Here is a 14,974-nt window from a genome sequence, read left to right on the forward strand (position 1 = left end):
GATGAAGAGACAGAGGCTCAGGTGAGGTCACAAGCCTGACCCAAGCTCCCGCGGTGGGAGGTTGGTAGATCTGGCATTAGCACCCAGTTCTCCTCCCCCCAGCCTGGGGCTCCTGGTACCCCGATGATGCTGTGTTTAAGGTAGGCCATCCCTCCTGGGCCCTTTTCTGTTGGTTTGGGGACCAGAAAGGAAATGTCTTTTCTCAAAGCAAATCGGGCACTGTTGCTTGGATGATCTCCGATTCCACCCTGGGTCCCTGAGATGGCTGTGGGGTGTGGGATGGAGGGAGTCGTCGCTGCTGGCCCAGCCACGTAACCCAGATCTCTGTACCTGGATCTCTGTCCCAGGTTTTCAAGTTCAGCTTCAAGCAGTGAAGTCAAGTATGAGAGGTGCTCGGAGCCGAGTGGCGAGCTTGCTAAGGAGCCGAGAGAAAAGGTGAGGAGTCACTGTGTTTGGTAGCTACACTTACTGGAAGGGCTTTTCTGACCTGCGAGACCCAGAAAGAGTCGGAAGCCTCTCACGAACAATAAGACAGTTTTCCCTCGAATGCTGGGACTGTTGACGTCCCTTCCGGCATGCTGGCCGCGAGCCCCCTGTTCCCTCGCGTTAAATGCTTTTTACAAACGAGATCCCAGGTCTGTATTTTTTCTGTGCACAGAGGGAAAGGGGCATGGATTTCTTCTGTGAGAATGCCTGCTTTGTTAAGAAATTAATAAAGCTGCCCGGCTGGCGTGGCTCAGTGGTTGAGCATCGACCTATGAACCAGGAGGTCACAGGTTCGATTTCCCGGTCAGGGCACATGCCCGGGTTACGGGCTTGATCCCCAGTAGGGGGCGTGCAGGAGGCAGCTGATCCATTCTTCTCTCTTATCATGGATGTTTCTATCTCTCTCCCTCTCCCTTCCTCTCTGAAATCAATAAAAATATATTATTAAAAGAAAGAAATGAATAAAGCTTAAAAATGTTCATAGAAACCCCTTCAATTTCCCTAATTATGGTCCCTGCTTCCTTCTCAACCCTGATTTTCACCTAGCAGCCACAGGAGGGAAATTAAATCGCTCAAAAAGTATCCTTATTTAGTTCATTTCGTAAGAAAAAAACTCATAAAAGAACTCCTAGGTGTAACTGGGTTGTGGATAATCCCTTCGGCAGAGTTGTAGTTTTCTAAAACAGCTTTAGTGAGGTATCACTGACCTACAGTGAACACACGTGGAAAGCGTACAGGTGAAGAGTTCGATATGTGTCCTGCGCACCTGCGAAGCTGCCATCACAATCCAGACAACCGGCATCCGGCACACCCAGGTCCCCTCCTCCTCGCAATCCCTCCCTCCGCCCTCCTCCTCCGAGCAACCACTGGCCTGCTTGCTGTTGCAATAGATTCATTTGTATTTTCTACATTGTCCTATAAATGGAGCCAGTGCTCTTTTTTCCCGCCTTGGTCTTCCTTCTTTCACTCAGAATAGTTATTTTGAGATTCGGCACATCGTAGCGTGCATTAATAATTCACTCCTTTTCTTTGCTGAGTAGTATTCCATTGTATGGGCCAACCACAGTGTATCCTCTTCATCCTTTGATGGACATTGGGGTTGTTTCCAGTTTGGGGCCCATTGCAAATAAAACTCCTTGTAGTCACATCAAAATACTCTAATGGCAACAACGGCAAGAACAAAAAGAGCCACGTGAAGCCAGTTGGGTGAAATGTTACTGTCGTTGGATTTAGGGGATAGGTTGAGGCGACCTTATTATTATCTCTGTAATTTTGTATACGTTTGAAAACTTTTTTTTTTCTTTTTTAAAATTAACTTTAGGGAGAGAGGAAGTGGGGGGAGGGAGAGAGAGGGAGAAAGAGAGAGAGAAACATTGACTTGTTTGTTGTTCCACTTATGCGTTCATTGGTTGAGTGTTGTATGTGCCCTGACCACCTGCTTTTAATCCTCTGGGTTACATACCCAGGAATGGACTTGGTGGGTCCTGTGGTTAATTCTCTTTTTTAACTTTCTGAAGTAGACTTAGCTCTAACAGGAAAAAAAAAGATTTAAAAAAATTACTAAGTAGTACATGCTTATGTTATGAAAACCAAACAGAACCAAAGTATGTCGGATTAAAAGATGATTTTTTCATCTTTATTCCTTCCTCCTATTCACAGTTCAATTTACATCTTTACTCCACGGTCCATCTACCTGTGTATACACACACAGGTGCAGTTTTTTAAAAATGGTCTTAAATCTTAAAGATACTGTCCTGCAGCTGCTTTTCTCCCATCGAAGGGATGCTGTGTGTGTCTTGGGTGCTAGGACAGTGGGGCCCACCCTCCTGGGGATGCAGAGGCCTGTGTGGCCCTCCACCATTTGGATGGATCAAAATGGACTGAGCCACCGCCTTTCAGACGGGCACTCATGTTATCTGTGTTCATTTGCTTTCACAGACAGTGCGGTCTGAGCTTTCTTGCTCACGGAGACTTGTGCTCATGAGCGAAGAAGGAATCCTGAGAGGAAACTGGCCGGATGAAAGGAAATGAGAATTTTAAAATCATGACAGATACACTGAATTGTCCAAAAGTCGGCACGACTTTTACTTTCTCTCCAACAGTGTCCGGGAGTGTCCATTTCCCCACATCCTCACCCAGATTGGAGGGTTCCGTCTTTAAACTGTTACGGCTTATGATTTTAAAAGCAGCCATTTCAGTGACCTCCCCTCTTCCTTTCCATTTCGAATCCTTTAACTTAAGTTTCTTCTTTTTCTTTTTTTTTTTGCAGCAAAAGGAAGGACCTGGTTTGGACGGAGCATCTGCTCCAAGGAGCCCCTGGAAGCCGGGGCCCCCCGGGGAGAAGTCCAGGCAGGCACCGCGGAAGGACGGTTCTAACCAGGTTCCCAGCAGCTGTCGCGGGGCAGGCTCGGCGGGGGCCCTGAGCTCCTCCGATGGCGCCCCGGAAGACGAGGGGGGCTTCCAGACCGTGAGGGCCACAGTGTTTGAGCATCACGTGGAGAGACACACGGTGGCTGACCAGTCGGGACGCTATCCCCCAGCCACACCCCCTGGCGCTGTGACCCACGTCTCGGAGCCCCGACCCAGGCCCAAGAGAGGCTCGTGGCTGGGGAAGGACCCTCCAGAAAAGACGACCCTCAAGAAAGAGAACTCCAGGTGGTCAGAAAACCCCGACACCGAGAACGTGGGACGGATTCCCCTCTTGAATGGTGACCCCAAACCGGATCACACGCCTCTCCCGGCAAGGCCCCCCCTGGGCGAGACACGCAGTAGCCACCCCTTCCTGAAGTGCCTGGAGCACCCTCCCAGGTCACAGCGGGTTGAGCCCAAGTACGACGTCATGCACACAGTGGGGGAGCGTGTGCACAGTGAGGCTGTCCCCACGGCACCGGAGGAGAAAGCCGTGGAGCTCCGGAGCGGCAGCGGCAGGTCCCGTCTCTCGCTGAAGGGGAGGCAGCTGTCCCCCGAGGTCGCCCCCGCTGACCCAGAGCGCAGACCAGACAGCCAGGCGGGCTCCGTCCAAAGGGCCAGTCTGCTTTGGGAAGCCCAAGGGACGCAGGAGGTCAGCGGGCCCATCCCGGACCCCCGAGAGCCGCAGGGCACGTTCGGGGGCAGCGGCCTGTCGCCCACGTGGAGAGGTGGGGCGGCCGGGGGCTGGCACAGAGCCACGCTGGTGGTCAGCGATGACATCAGCCCTGCGGTCCCCAGCGAGCGCTCGGCCAGGCCCTGTGGCCCTGAGGCCGCCGGTGTGAGGACCGTCCAGGCCGCCAGCAGCGAGGCCCAGCACCAGGGGCCCGAAGGGGCCAGGAACCAGCCAGGAGGCTGTGCTGCCGCGGGAGACAGGGCTGCTCCCCGCGGCTGCCCTTCCGACGCCCCTTCCAGAGCCAAGGGGGAGCCCTCGGACCTCCGAGCACGGCCACCCCCTGACGGGCTTGTGCAGAAAGGGCCCCGAGTGGTGGCTGCCAGGGAGGCTGAGCGGAGGCCGGCCCCGGCCCCGGAGCCTGAAGTCAGGATGCGGAGAGGGAGCCCCGGGGACCAGAGATTCGACAAGTGGAGACGGCGGACATTGCCCCACGACGTGAAGTTTGAGGAGTTCAGCTTCCTGGCTTCAGAGGGGGAGCAGCCGGGCCCCGATGATCTGAGCCCCACCGCAGGCGCCGCGAGGAACCGTCTACCGTCCCGTAACAGGGCGGAGGCCCGGGAGGCGGACCCGGCTGTCTCCCGGGACCCGGCCCCCCCAGCTGTGAGCCCAGGGCCGTCTGGGGAACCCAAGGCCACCTTTTTTGCGGTGACATATCAGATTCCCGATGCTCAAAAGGCAAAGGGTGTTGTTAAGCCAGGGCCCGAAAGCGTGACGGAACATTCTAGAAAAATAGCTCCGCCTCCATCGCCTCATCCTTTAACTTCCACCTTGGTTTCTCCCAACCCTGAAGAGCCACTGGAGACCGTGGGCAATAAGAGCCGGGCGCAGGGCAGACGGCGTGACAGCGCCAGCTTTTCAAACACGCTAAAGCCAACAGATGTTTCATCGCCTCCTGGGGACAGGATTCTGGATCTTTCCACCATCTTCGATGCAGACGCTGTATGTGTCTATCGGCGACCAGAAGGCCGCACTGGGTTTCAGAATGACTGGAGGGAAGGTGGGAGCAAGACGTCCCCCAGTAGCGCTCCCCAAACCATCAGAAGGAGGAGCGAGGTGGTCAGCGAGACGTCCCCGGGCAAAGTCACACGTGGCTACAGATCCAGCGTTCTTGACATTGACGCCCTGATGGCCGAGTACAAGAAGCCAGAGGCTCCGGAGCGGATGGAGGGGCCGCCCGCAGAGCCTGGCTGGGCCCAGGAGCGGCCAGGCCAGCGAGGCGGGGTGGAGCGGAGGCGGAGGAGCCTGAAGGAGGGGCCCGAAGATGAGGGTCCCCGGAAACAGGCCAGTTTTGCTGAAACAAACCACGGTTCTAGTCCAGCCTCTGGCAGGCAGCTGGCCGAGAGCCCGGGGGCCGCCACGAGCCCCAAACTCAGCTCTCCTCTGTGGGCTCTGCCGCCCGGGGCTCCTAAAAAACAGCCAGGGGCCTCTCCCGTCCCCGGGGGAATCGCTGAGGACGAGGCCAAGGCCTTTGCTAGTAAACATCACGGTGCAAAGCGTCAGGATTGCCCGGCCGCCTGGGAGGACCCCAGCCGTGGAGCCGGTGTGTGGGCCAAATCCTCCCCAGCGGACAAGAAGAAAGGGACCCCGAGGAAATGCACCGGGCGGGGAGAGGAGGGCCGTGTGGCCCAGTGGGGTGACCACCCGCTGGACTGTGGCAGGTCACCGCTGGACGTCAAAAGGGCCTATTCGGAGAAGGGTGCCCCGGCCAAAGTCCGAGAGGGCCTGTCCATCATGCAGGAAGCCAGGGAGAGGAGGCGAGAGCAGCCCAAAGGGAGGCCCAGCCTCCCTGGGGAGAGTTCGGAGGCCAAGGAAACCAAAATGGGGCCCTGTCGGCGGGACTCGGGGACTCGAGACAGTCAAAAGGTGAGTATGAAGGCTGTTTCTGTGTTGTGAGACGCTGGTTACACATGAAGGCCAGGGGTATCAAACTCAGAACCTACGTGGGCCAGGGGGGTAAGGAAATGAGAGTCGGCCCGGGTGTGAGACTCTAGCGCAGCGGTTCTCAACCTCCCTGATGCCGCGACCCTTTAATACAGCTCCTCCTGTTGTGGTGACCCCCAACCACAAAATTATTTTCGTGGCTACTTCATAACTGTCATTTTGCTACTGTTATGAATCATCATGTAAATATCTGACATGCAGGATGTATTTTCATTGTTACAAATTGAACATAAAGCATAGTGATTCATCACAAAAACAATATGTAATTATATATGTGTTTCCCGATGGTCTTAGGCGGCCCCTGTGAAAGGGCCATTCGACCCCCAAAGGGGTCACGACCCACAGGTTGGCGACCCACAGGTTGAGAACCGCTGCTTTAGGGAGTGGTGGGGATTGTGGCTGATGGAAAGCTCATGCCTTGTCTGAAGGGACAAGTGCTGCTCATTTCCTGCTGGTTCTTGACAAGTGGGAATGGTGGTCCTGAGAGGGCAGATCTGGTTTATCAAGAGAATCTGAAAAAGCAATCCAGGTTTTTTCCCCATGAAATGAGGACAGCTTACTAAAAAATTCTGTTCAGTCCAAATGAATAAAAAGAAAAGTGTCTGCTGGCTCCATTTAGCCACGCGTTTGAAACCTCTGGCCTAGAATGATGATAATAGTATCATTTATTGAGCACCTGCTGTATTCCAGTGTATCGTATCAAGTTCATTATTGTATCCCAGAGGTCAGCATTCTGCTTGACATTTTGTGAACATTCAAGAAATACTTGTTGAGTGTGTGAATGAGCCATCTTATGTGAGCCTCCTGTGGCAATCCCTCTTTTGTGGTTTGGGTTTCCACAGAAGCAGGTTCTGGGAAGTATTGTTTTAAGAGGTGATCCTCAGAGGAGCTGGAAGAGGAGTGGAGGGGGGAGGCAGGGAAGGGAAGGCAGTGATGAAGGTACCACTCTGGGCCACTAACCCTCCTTCTCACTGGAGGCCTCGGGGGAGCAGCATAGGCCACTTCCGAGTTGTCCTGTCCAAGGGGCAGGAACCTGGAGTATTTATTTTCTGGTTTGCTTCTGTCTTTGCCTGAGGCTGTTTTCAGGGCTTAACGTTCAGACTCTTCCATCCTGCCTGGCGCCATGCTCAGTAATGGAAGGAAAAACCCTCACACACCCTGGCTGGTGTGGCTCAGTGGCTGAGTGTCAACATATGAACCAGGAGGTCACAGTTCAATTCCCAGTCAGGGCACATGCCTGGGTTGCAGGCGCAATCTCCAGTGGGGTGTGTGCAGGAGGCAGCCAATCGATGATGTTCTTCTTTCATAATGTTTCTATCTCTCTATCCCTCTCCCTTCCTCTCTCTCTAAAAATCAATAAAAACATATATATATGTATATATTTTTTTAAAGAGGGGTCCAATCTGGAAAGGGATGTTGTGGAAATGCAACAATAGAATTATATCAACGGAGATCATGAGATGAAGGTTCACCCAAGGTTAGGGGTGGAGTTTGGCTTTGAACCCACCTCTCTGCCACTTACCAGCTGTGTGTAAAGCAGGAACTTGGCCTCCTCGAGCCTCAGTTCCCCACCAGAGTTAACAGGGATCCCTGCCTCAAAGTCCTGTTCCTAGGCTGAATGGAGATAAAGCACCCAGCACACGCTGGGCACCCATTGGGCATGAGTTCAGGGCCTGCCCCTGGCTTCTGCACAGGTGCTTCTCGAGAGGGGAGCCACCTGTCCCCACCCCCGGGGTTCTTGTGGGAGCGCGGGGAGAGGGAGGAGACCAGGGAAATGCGACACTGAGGCTGTCTGCAGTGCCTCGTCGTCGGGGCCCTGCTGGCAGCGGAGCCCACAGGGTGGAGGGCCCGCCCGGCCTTGGACGCCCGCCCCAGGTGTGCGGCCCAGCAGCGCTGTTGTCAGGGGATCTGTTTCCTCACTAAGGACTGGGAGGCCTTGGGCCAGCTCCCGTTGCTCTCTGCTCCTGCCGCCCAAAGATATCTTGTTCTTCATCTTTAAAAAGTGAAAACCCACACAAGCAATACAGAAGTGCACAACGTTGGTTGCTGAAAATTCAGACCTTACAAAAGTGCCTAAAATAGTGTTCCCCCTGGTACCCCATCCCCTTTTCCGTCCCCCAGATGCAGCCAATGGGGCAGTTTTTGATGTCCTGTGGGATTCTCCTACATGACAGATTGTCAGTCATATATATTTACTTATAATCGTTGTATTTTCCTTATTGCAGAAGGTAGTGCATGCTTGTGTAAAACTTAAAATATTATAGAAACAGACGGTTTAGAAAGAAAATCTCCCCCGAAAGGATGAGTCTGGTGCAGGAACTGGGGCACGCCCCTCCAGGCCCATTCACGCTTCTCAGTCTTGCACAGTTGGCCCTCAGGGCCCATTTGACAAAGTTTGAGACTTTCTCTGTTGTGACAACTGGGGGAGAGTGTGTTCCTGGCATCTAGTGGCTGGAGACCAGGGGTGCCGCCCAGCCCCTCCAATGCCCAGGACGGCCCCACTGCAGACAGTCATCAGCCTCATGGCGACGAACGCGGCTCCCAGGCCGAGGAGCCCTGGGCTAGACACAGACAGAGGTAACACAGAGTACATACTGTCTAGGAAACACGGCAACATTCTTCAGAGCATCTGACAACTTGCCTTTTTTTTTTATTTTTTAACTTAACAGTAAAAAACAGTTCTATTACCTCGTTAATTTGAGTGGCTGCAAAGTATCTTATTATGGGATTGAGCCCCAACTTTTTTATCCAGATTCTTGTTGAGGGACATTTGGGTGGGCTCCAGTTTGGGGGTTAGAAGCAGGATGTATGTCGTTGAGCATTTTGAGGCACGTCTTTGCTTGCTCGGTGAGGACTTCATGATTCACAGCCAGTTCTGCTCATGGACTGTGCATGAGCATGATTGTAATTAAAGTGCTCCCTCCCTCCCTCCTCCTCTCCCCACCCTTCTTCCCTTCCTTTCTCTCTTTCTTTTTTTCACTTAACTAACATTTATCGAAACTTTGTCCCACGCCCGATTATTGTATTTCATGTAATTAAATTACTTATTTTTGTTTCGGAAGACAGAATGTTTCCACATGGCTCTAAAAATATTTAAAGGTATGGAGTAAAAATTCCCCCATACCTCTGGTTCCCCATCTTCCCATCCCTCCCCACCCAGTAATTACTTCCATTCTTGTTTGTGCAAATTCCTTTAGAGTTTCTTTCTGAAAATACAAGCAAGTAGGAATGCATATTCTTGGTTTTGCCTCATTTTTTTCCCCCCCACAAAAGAGCATTCTGTGCAAGTGGTTGAAGCTGTGGTCGCCTGTGGGAGGAACCCCCTAAAAGAAGGCGATGCAGGGGCCTCACCCCAGACCAGCTAGATTGGGATCTCGGGGGTGTGGTCCGCCTTCGTTCGCTGTAGATGCTCCCAGGGGATTCTCGGGGTGAGGGTTTCTGCTGAACCCGCAGAGCGGCCACTTGCCTTTTTTCGTAAACGCATCTTGGAGAGTTTCTGCATTCAGCCCACGGAGAGAGGGCTCGTGCCTTCTGGTTGCTGCACGGGTGGGCACACTGAGGCTCAGAGAGGTCTGCCTGGGTGGCCTGAGTCACAGCTGGTGTGTACGTACCTTGTGCGTGCCCACGTACCTTGTGCGTGCCCACGTACCTTGTGCGTGCCCACGTACCTTGTGCGTGCCTACGTCATTGTGCACATGCGCAGGTTCAGCCGGTCCTCGAATGACGTCATTCCGTTCAGCGTCGTAACCAGGAGAGAGAAAAATGGCTTCCCTGCCGGGGCCGCTGTCTGTGGAGTTTGCACGCTCCCCCCATGTCCGCGTGGGCCTCTCCGGGTGCCCCGGTTTCCTCCCTCGCTGCGGAGGTGTGCGCGCTGGGCTACTCGGTGGGTCTGCATCGTCCCCGCCTTGGTGAGCACGGGTTTGGCGGCCCTGGGACGTACAGGTGTCCTGTCCAGGGTGGGTGCCCGCCTTGGGCCCCGAGCTGCCGAGAGAGCCCACGAACTGGAGTAATGGGTTGGAAAATCATCTTGTGTGTTGTTGTTTTTCATCTTTACCTGAGGAATGAAGGTATTTTTTTCCATTGAGTTTTAGGAAGAGTGGAAGGAAGGTGGGGAGAGAGAAACATTGATTGGTTGCCTCCTGCAGGTGCCCCTCCGAGGGCGGGGATTGAACCTGCTCTCCAGGTGGGTGCCCTTGGTGGCGAATGGAACCTGCGACCCTCTGGGGCACAGGCCCAGCCTAACCCTGGAGCCTGGCCGGCCAGGGCCATCATCTTGTTTGTCGTCACCTTTTTTAAACGTATGTATAGCTCACATTTATTTCTGTGCTTAAAATGAGATGTCTTGGGTCTTTATTTCGAGGTGTGGGGATGTTTTTGTGACCAGATACATGTCCTAGGAACTTTTGTTTAGATCAGTGAGCCTGTGGTCCAGCTGGTGTCCTGATCCCTTGTTTCGCTTACAGTCAGTTTCCCAGGCCCTCGGGGCGACGCTCAGTGTGGACGTAGTGGACGTGCGTGGGTTCAGGATGGCGGTGGCCTGCGCAGGGGTGGACGCGGTTGTCATTTGCAGGACCCGCTGGTTCGCCCCGCAGCGGGGCTGTCCCACTTCGCATCCTCACCGTGAACAACAGGGCCCTTTGCCCTCAGCCTTGCCAGCCGGGTGTGGCCTCAGGCTGTGGGGCTCTCCGCCCCAATGAGTGCCCCTCGCCCTCGTCTTGTCCCGAGGCTGAGGCCGTCTGTATTTCCCTCCTGTAACCCGCTTGCTTACCTTCCGCCCGCTTTTTTCATTCAGCTCTTTAGGAGGAAGATGAGCCCTCTGTGCTCTTCTGATTTGATGTCTCCCGGGACTGCCACTTGGGCAGAGCCAGGACGGGGCCCTAGCTTTGTGACTTACTGGTTGTGCCACTCTGGGCACTTGGCCAGACCTTTCTGAGCCTCAGTTTCCTCATCTGCAGAATGGGGATCCTCCCTGCTTCACGGACTTGTTGGGGGTTTATCAGGAAATCATGTGTGGTCCAGCCCCAGGCCCCGGGGCCTGATGGGAAGGAGGTTTGAGGAGCTACACTTCCAGGTTAAGCTTCATGCCTTCACTTATTTACTACATTTAGTCAGTGTTCTCACCCCAGGCCAAGTCCTGCTCCACACGCACCTGCCTAAAGTTTAGACCTTCCCCTGAGATGCAGGGAAACTGAGAAGGACCAGCCAGGGAGGGACGAGGGGACCCAGAGAGTCTCATACGGCATCAAAGAAAGACTCTGAGGCAAGAGATCGGGAATCCAGCCTCGCTCTTCGCTGGTGCTGTGTGTCCCTCAGCCGGCGCCATCGCTCTCCAGGCTGTCCTGCCCTTATCTGTGTGGGGAGAGTAGGAAACATGTAAAATCCATCCTGGAGTCTTGTGTGTACTGGCCTTTTGAATGTATCCTGTGTATATAGCTGAGAGGGAAAAGAATGACAGGATTCAGACGCGTGTCGGTAGGACTATTTATATACCTAGATAGAGACTGTTTCTGTGTCTGTGCATGTGTGCGTATGTGTTTGGATGTATGGAGAGATGTCTAAAATGAGGGCACCCAGGATTACCAGTGGCAGTAATAAGAGTAATAAGGCTGGATAACAGTTATGTGCTTCCTTTGACAGGAAGTCGGGGAGAAGAGTGTGAGACAAGTCAGGTTCCCAGGACCCGTACCCGTCCGCCCCCTGGTGGTAGCACTATGTCATACGCTTTCTGAGTGCAGATCCCAGCTTGGTTCTCCCCTGAACCTAGAAGCTGAATACTGTTATCATTGGTCTTTCTCCACATGGTCAAGGATCAGAGAGGTTGAGGCACTCACCTGAGCGCACACAGTTATTAAATGGCTGAGGCCGGGCTGAATCCAGACTTGCTGATCCTGCATATTACCTCCTGTCATTGAGACTGAGGGGTCAGAGTGTGTGTGTGTGTGTGTGTGTGTGTGTGGTGGGGGGCGGGGGGGAGTGTTGGAGCTTTAATTTTATTTCTCCCCCTTTTAGGTACAGAATGGACTTTCATGGTGCGACCTATTGGTCTTGCATCTGGCAAAGCCCCAGTAAAGTCCTTTCCTTGTGTTCTGTCTCAGGTGACATCACGAGACCTGGGGAGGGAGGAGGCCCTCCAGGACCGAGATCCGGCTCTCCAGCAGTTGTCCCCTGTGGCTTTGGGCCCCCGGAGGAGCCACAGCTTCTGCAAGGACAAGAGGAGCGGGGCCTTCGTGGTGAGTGATACCGGCGTGGCCGGAGTGGATGTGCAGGTGGTGCTGGTCCTCGGACACCACTGGGAATGTGGCCGTGTGGAGAGGCAGGGATGGCCTGGGGGCCTGAGGGGTCAAGGCCAGGCAGGCGCCTGTCTGGGAGTAAGGTGTTGTTGTCCAGCCCGCCCGCTGCGGTTCCCGATGTGGAGGAGGTTTGGAGGCTCTGCCGAGAAAGCCTTCCTCCCTCTCAGCTTTCTGGCCCAATGCGGAGAGGTAACCCCAGCTGCAGGCATGGACCCGTTAAGAGAATGTATGCTGGGGTCTGAAAGTCCTGGGTTTGAATCCCGTCGGCCTCTCCATTTAGCCTGTTTGAGCAGTTTGCTTCGCTTCTCTGTACTTTAGTTTCTTCACTGGCAAATGGATCACAATCCTTAATTCTGCACCTTTGGGAGGACAGAGTCAGACTGTGCGTAGGGCCCAGCCCATAGCACAATCTCTGGTAGTGGTGGTCCCCGTGGAAGACGGTGTTAGGCTGGTGGAGCCAGGTCGCCGGGGTTCAGATCCTAGCTCTGCATGCAGATGGGCCTCTGGCCTCAGTTTCCTCGTTTGTAAAATGGGGATAATAATAGCGTCTACTTCACAGGGCGGATGTGGGGGTCAGATAGGGTCATGTGGGGAGTATTTAACATGGTCCCTAGTTCACTGCAAACACCTTAGTAAGTGTTATTGTTATTATTACTGTTTTTGCGTCTTCTTGGGCCAGCACCTCCTCTCCCTCGGCCTGTTTCCGCACCTGTGGAAGGAGGCGGGTCAGTGATGCAGCAGGACCCAAGGAAGCTCCCTCCTCCAGAGCCTGTGTCCCCAAATGGGTTCCAGGCTTCACCTCTGATTTTCAGTGATTTCCTTTCATTTTCTGTTTTTGGACTTTAGTTCCATGAAACTTGGAGATCTGCCGAGCACTACGCTTGCTCATGAGGTCCCTCCCGGGCCCCGGGCCCATGCGGGGGCCTCTAAGATAGGTGTTTCTTTAATGAGGCAGCTCTAGTCCTGCTCACAGGTCCTTTTTGCTCCCACAGTTCCGCGCATGTCAGCAATGCCTGTGCCCGGTCTCATGTCTCTGAGATACGGGATCCCCCAGGATGTACATCCTAGGCCCATTCCTCCCAGCCTTATGGCCACGGGCAAGAAACTTCACTTCCCCGACCTTGGCTTCCTCCTCTGTAAAATGGGGTGAAGAGGGCGCCCCGGGAGGGTTTGTGCAGGGACCTGGTGGGATAATGGCTGCAACAGAGTTAAAAAGCCGCCCGTGGGGCTGGGGCGGCAGAGCCAGAAGCATGGACCTCTGGAGTCATCTGCCGAGCAGCCCCGGAGAGTTTCCCGGCACCAGATCTCAGCCCCAGGCTTGCAGACTCTCGTACATTTGAAACCTGCCCGGTGTTTCTGTCGAAGGCTCCCTTCCACTGATTTCTGTCTTACCCTTTCCTCCATTCACTCTCCAGTGCACCGACTCAGCTTATCTGATCGTACTTGAACTTTTGTGTGTGGGGGTAAAGACAAAGGTTATAGAGAGAAAGCATTTAAAACCGGTCTTTTTATAGTCTTGGCACACTGGCACCCACCCTGGTCTCCCGGCTCCTCCTCTTCCACTTGCTGCCATTGAGGTGCCTTTGTCCTTGGAGTCCTGGCATGGCTTGCCTTGGCGCCGTCCTTCAGGCCCCCAGGTCCCGGCCCCACTGCTGCCTGCTTGATTTCTCTCCTTCAGAGGTGGGTGGGTGGGGCCTGAACCTCACAGGCTAGGGTGGAAGACCTAATTTCTTTGCTTCCAGGATTCATGCCTGCAGTTCTGGGGAGTGGCCACCAGGAGGTGCTGATGTTCAGCTCACTTTCTGATGGCTTCAAAGCCTGACTGTGGGACCTTAGCATTGGGCTTTGCAGGCTGAAAGAAGTGGGTTCATGTTCCGGTTCTGCCACTGTGTGACCCTGAGTAAGTGACTTCAGAGACCTCCTTGAACCTCAGTTTTTCTCCCCTAAAATGAGGGTAGTCCTATCTGGCCACAAGAGTATTTTTGTGAGCAGTGAGATTACTCAGCACTCAGGATGGTCAGTGGTCACTTTTCCTACTTTCTCCCCAATCTCCTTCCTTTTTCCCATATCCCCTCCTTCTCTTCTAGCTCCCTTTCCCCTCCTCCTCCTGGCTCCCTCTCTTCCTCTGCTCTCCTTTTTTCCTCACTTTTCAACTCTCTCATTATAAATGGGGAAACTGAGGCCCAGAGAGAGGGCCTGACTTGGCCAGAGTGACCCTCCAGGTGGGGCCTGGGGTCCTGTGCCCTGGGCCTTGCTGGTAGCCCCTGCTCCTCTGGCGGTAGGTTGGACTGCGTTTTGAGGGGGGTTCACTGATAAATGTCTGCTTTCATTCCCACACTGTGTTATGAATGATTTTGTGCTGTTGTGCTTCCCATTTAGGGTCAGATTTCTTCCCTGTTTCTGAGACTGTGTCTCAGACCTTGCTGGGCTGTCTCCATGTGGGGGAGTCTCACAGAGGAGGGACACGTGTGGGAAATCTCCAAGGATGAGCCGGTGTTTGCCATTGGGGTGTGGTCTGGGGAAGAGGTGGTTTGCCCAATGGAAGGAGCAGACTGGGCAAAGGTTTAGGGGCGTGACACCGCTCTACACGAGGGACATGTTCCAGAGTCCAGGGGACAGCCTTGGGGAAGTGACTTGGCCTAGGCTCATACAATAGGCAGGTGCCACGGGCAGGACTCCACGTTAGGTGACATCAGAAATGACCCGAGCATCCTCCAGGGGGCTGTTCTAGCTGCAGTTTCTCTCTTTCCCCCATCCATCCTCTCCCAGATTAAGGAAGGCATCACTTTCCTTGTGCGGTGTTCAAGAGCGGCCACCAGGGGGCAAGATGGAGGCGATCTAAATAGTACATTTTATTACTTCTTTTTAACCCCTTCTGCATTCGGACCTCTCTAAACCTGAAAAAGCCATGTTTCACGACCATTTACATTATTTTTAATGCATGCCAGGCTTAGGCACACGTGTCACTCAGCTCTGTTACCCATCAGGCTTCTTGTCAGTTTCCATTTACAAGGCAGACATCAGAGCTTTTGGGCTGAGGTGGGGACAGTTTTTTCTGCAGCCTCACTGCCCTGGCCACCCTTCCCCCATTTGTCTTCACTGATGGCTCATCCCC

At 53.9% G+C, this 14,974-nt stretch overlaps 1 protein-coding gene across 4 annotated transcripts in view; it reads left to right on the forward strand.

Annotated features, from left to right (window-relative positions):
* Positions 1–14,974, forward strand: part of KIAA1671 (KIAA1671 ortholog) — a 134,582-nt gene that overhangs the window by 45,990 nt on the left and 73,618 nt on the right. For 3 of the 4 annotated variants that reach the window (XM_059676513.1, XM_059676511.1, XM_059676512.1), the window contains exons 3-5: positions 348–435; positions 2,756–5,491; positions 11,665–11,799. In XM_059676513.1, coding sequence (XP_059532496.1) covers positions 348–435; positions 2,756–5,491; positions 11,665–11,799 — 2,959 coding nt within the window. The remainder of the gene's footprint in view (positions 1–347; positions 436–2,755; positions 5,492–11,664; positions 11,800–14,974) is intronic. The other variant, XM_059676514.1, reaches the window with a different exon arrangement.

This window comes from Myotis daubentonii, chromosome 19 (genome assembly GCF_963259705.1).
Source record: "Myotis daubentonii chromosome 19, mMyoDau2.1, whole genome shotgun sequence".
NCBI lineage: Eukaryota > Metazoa > Chordata > Mammalia > Chiroptera > Vespertilionidae > Myotis > Myotis daubentonii.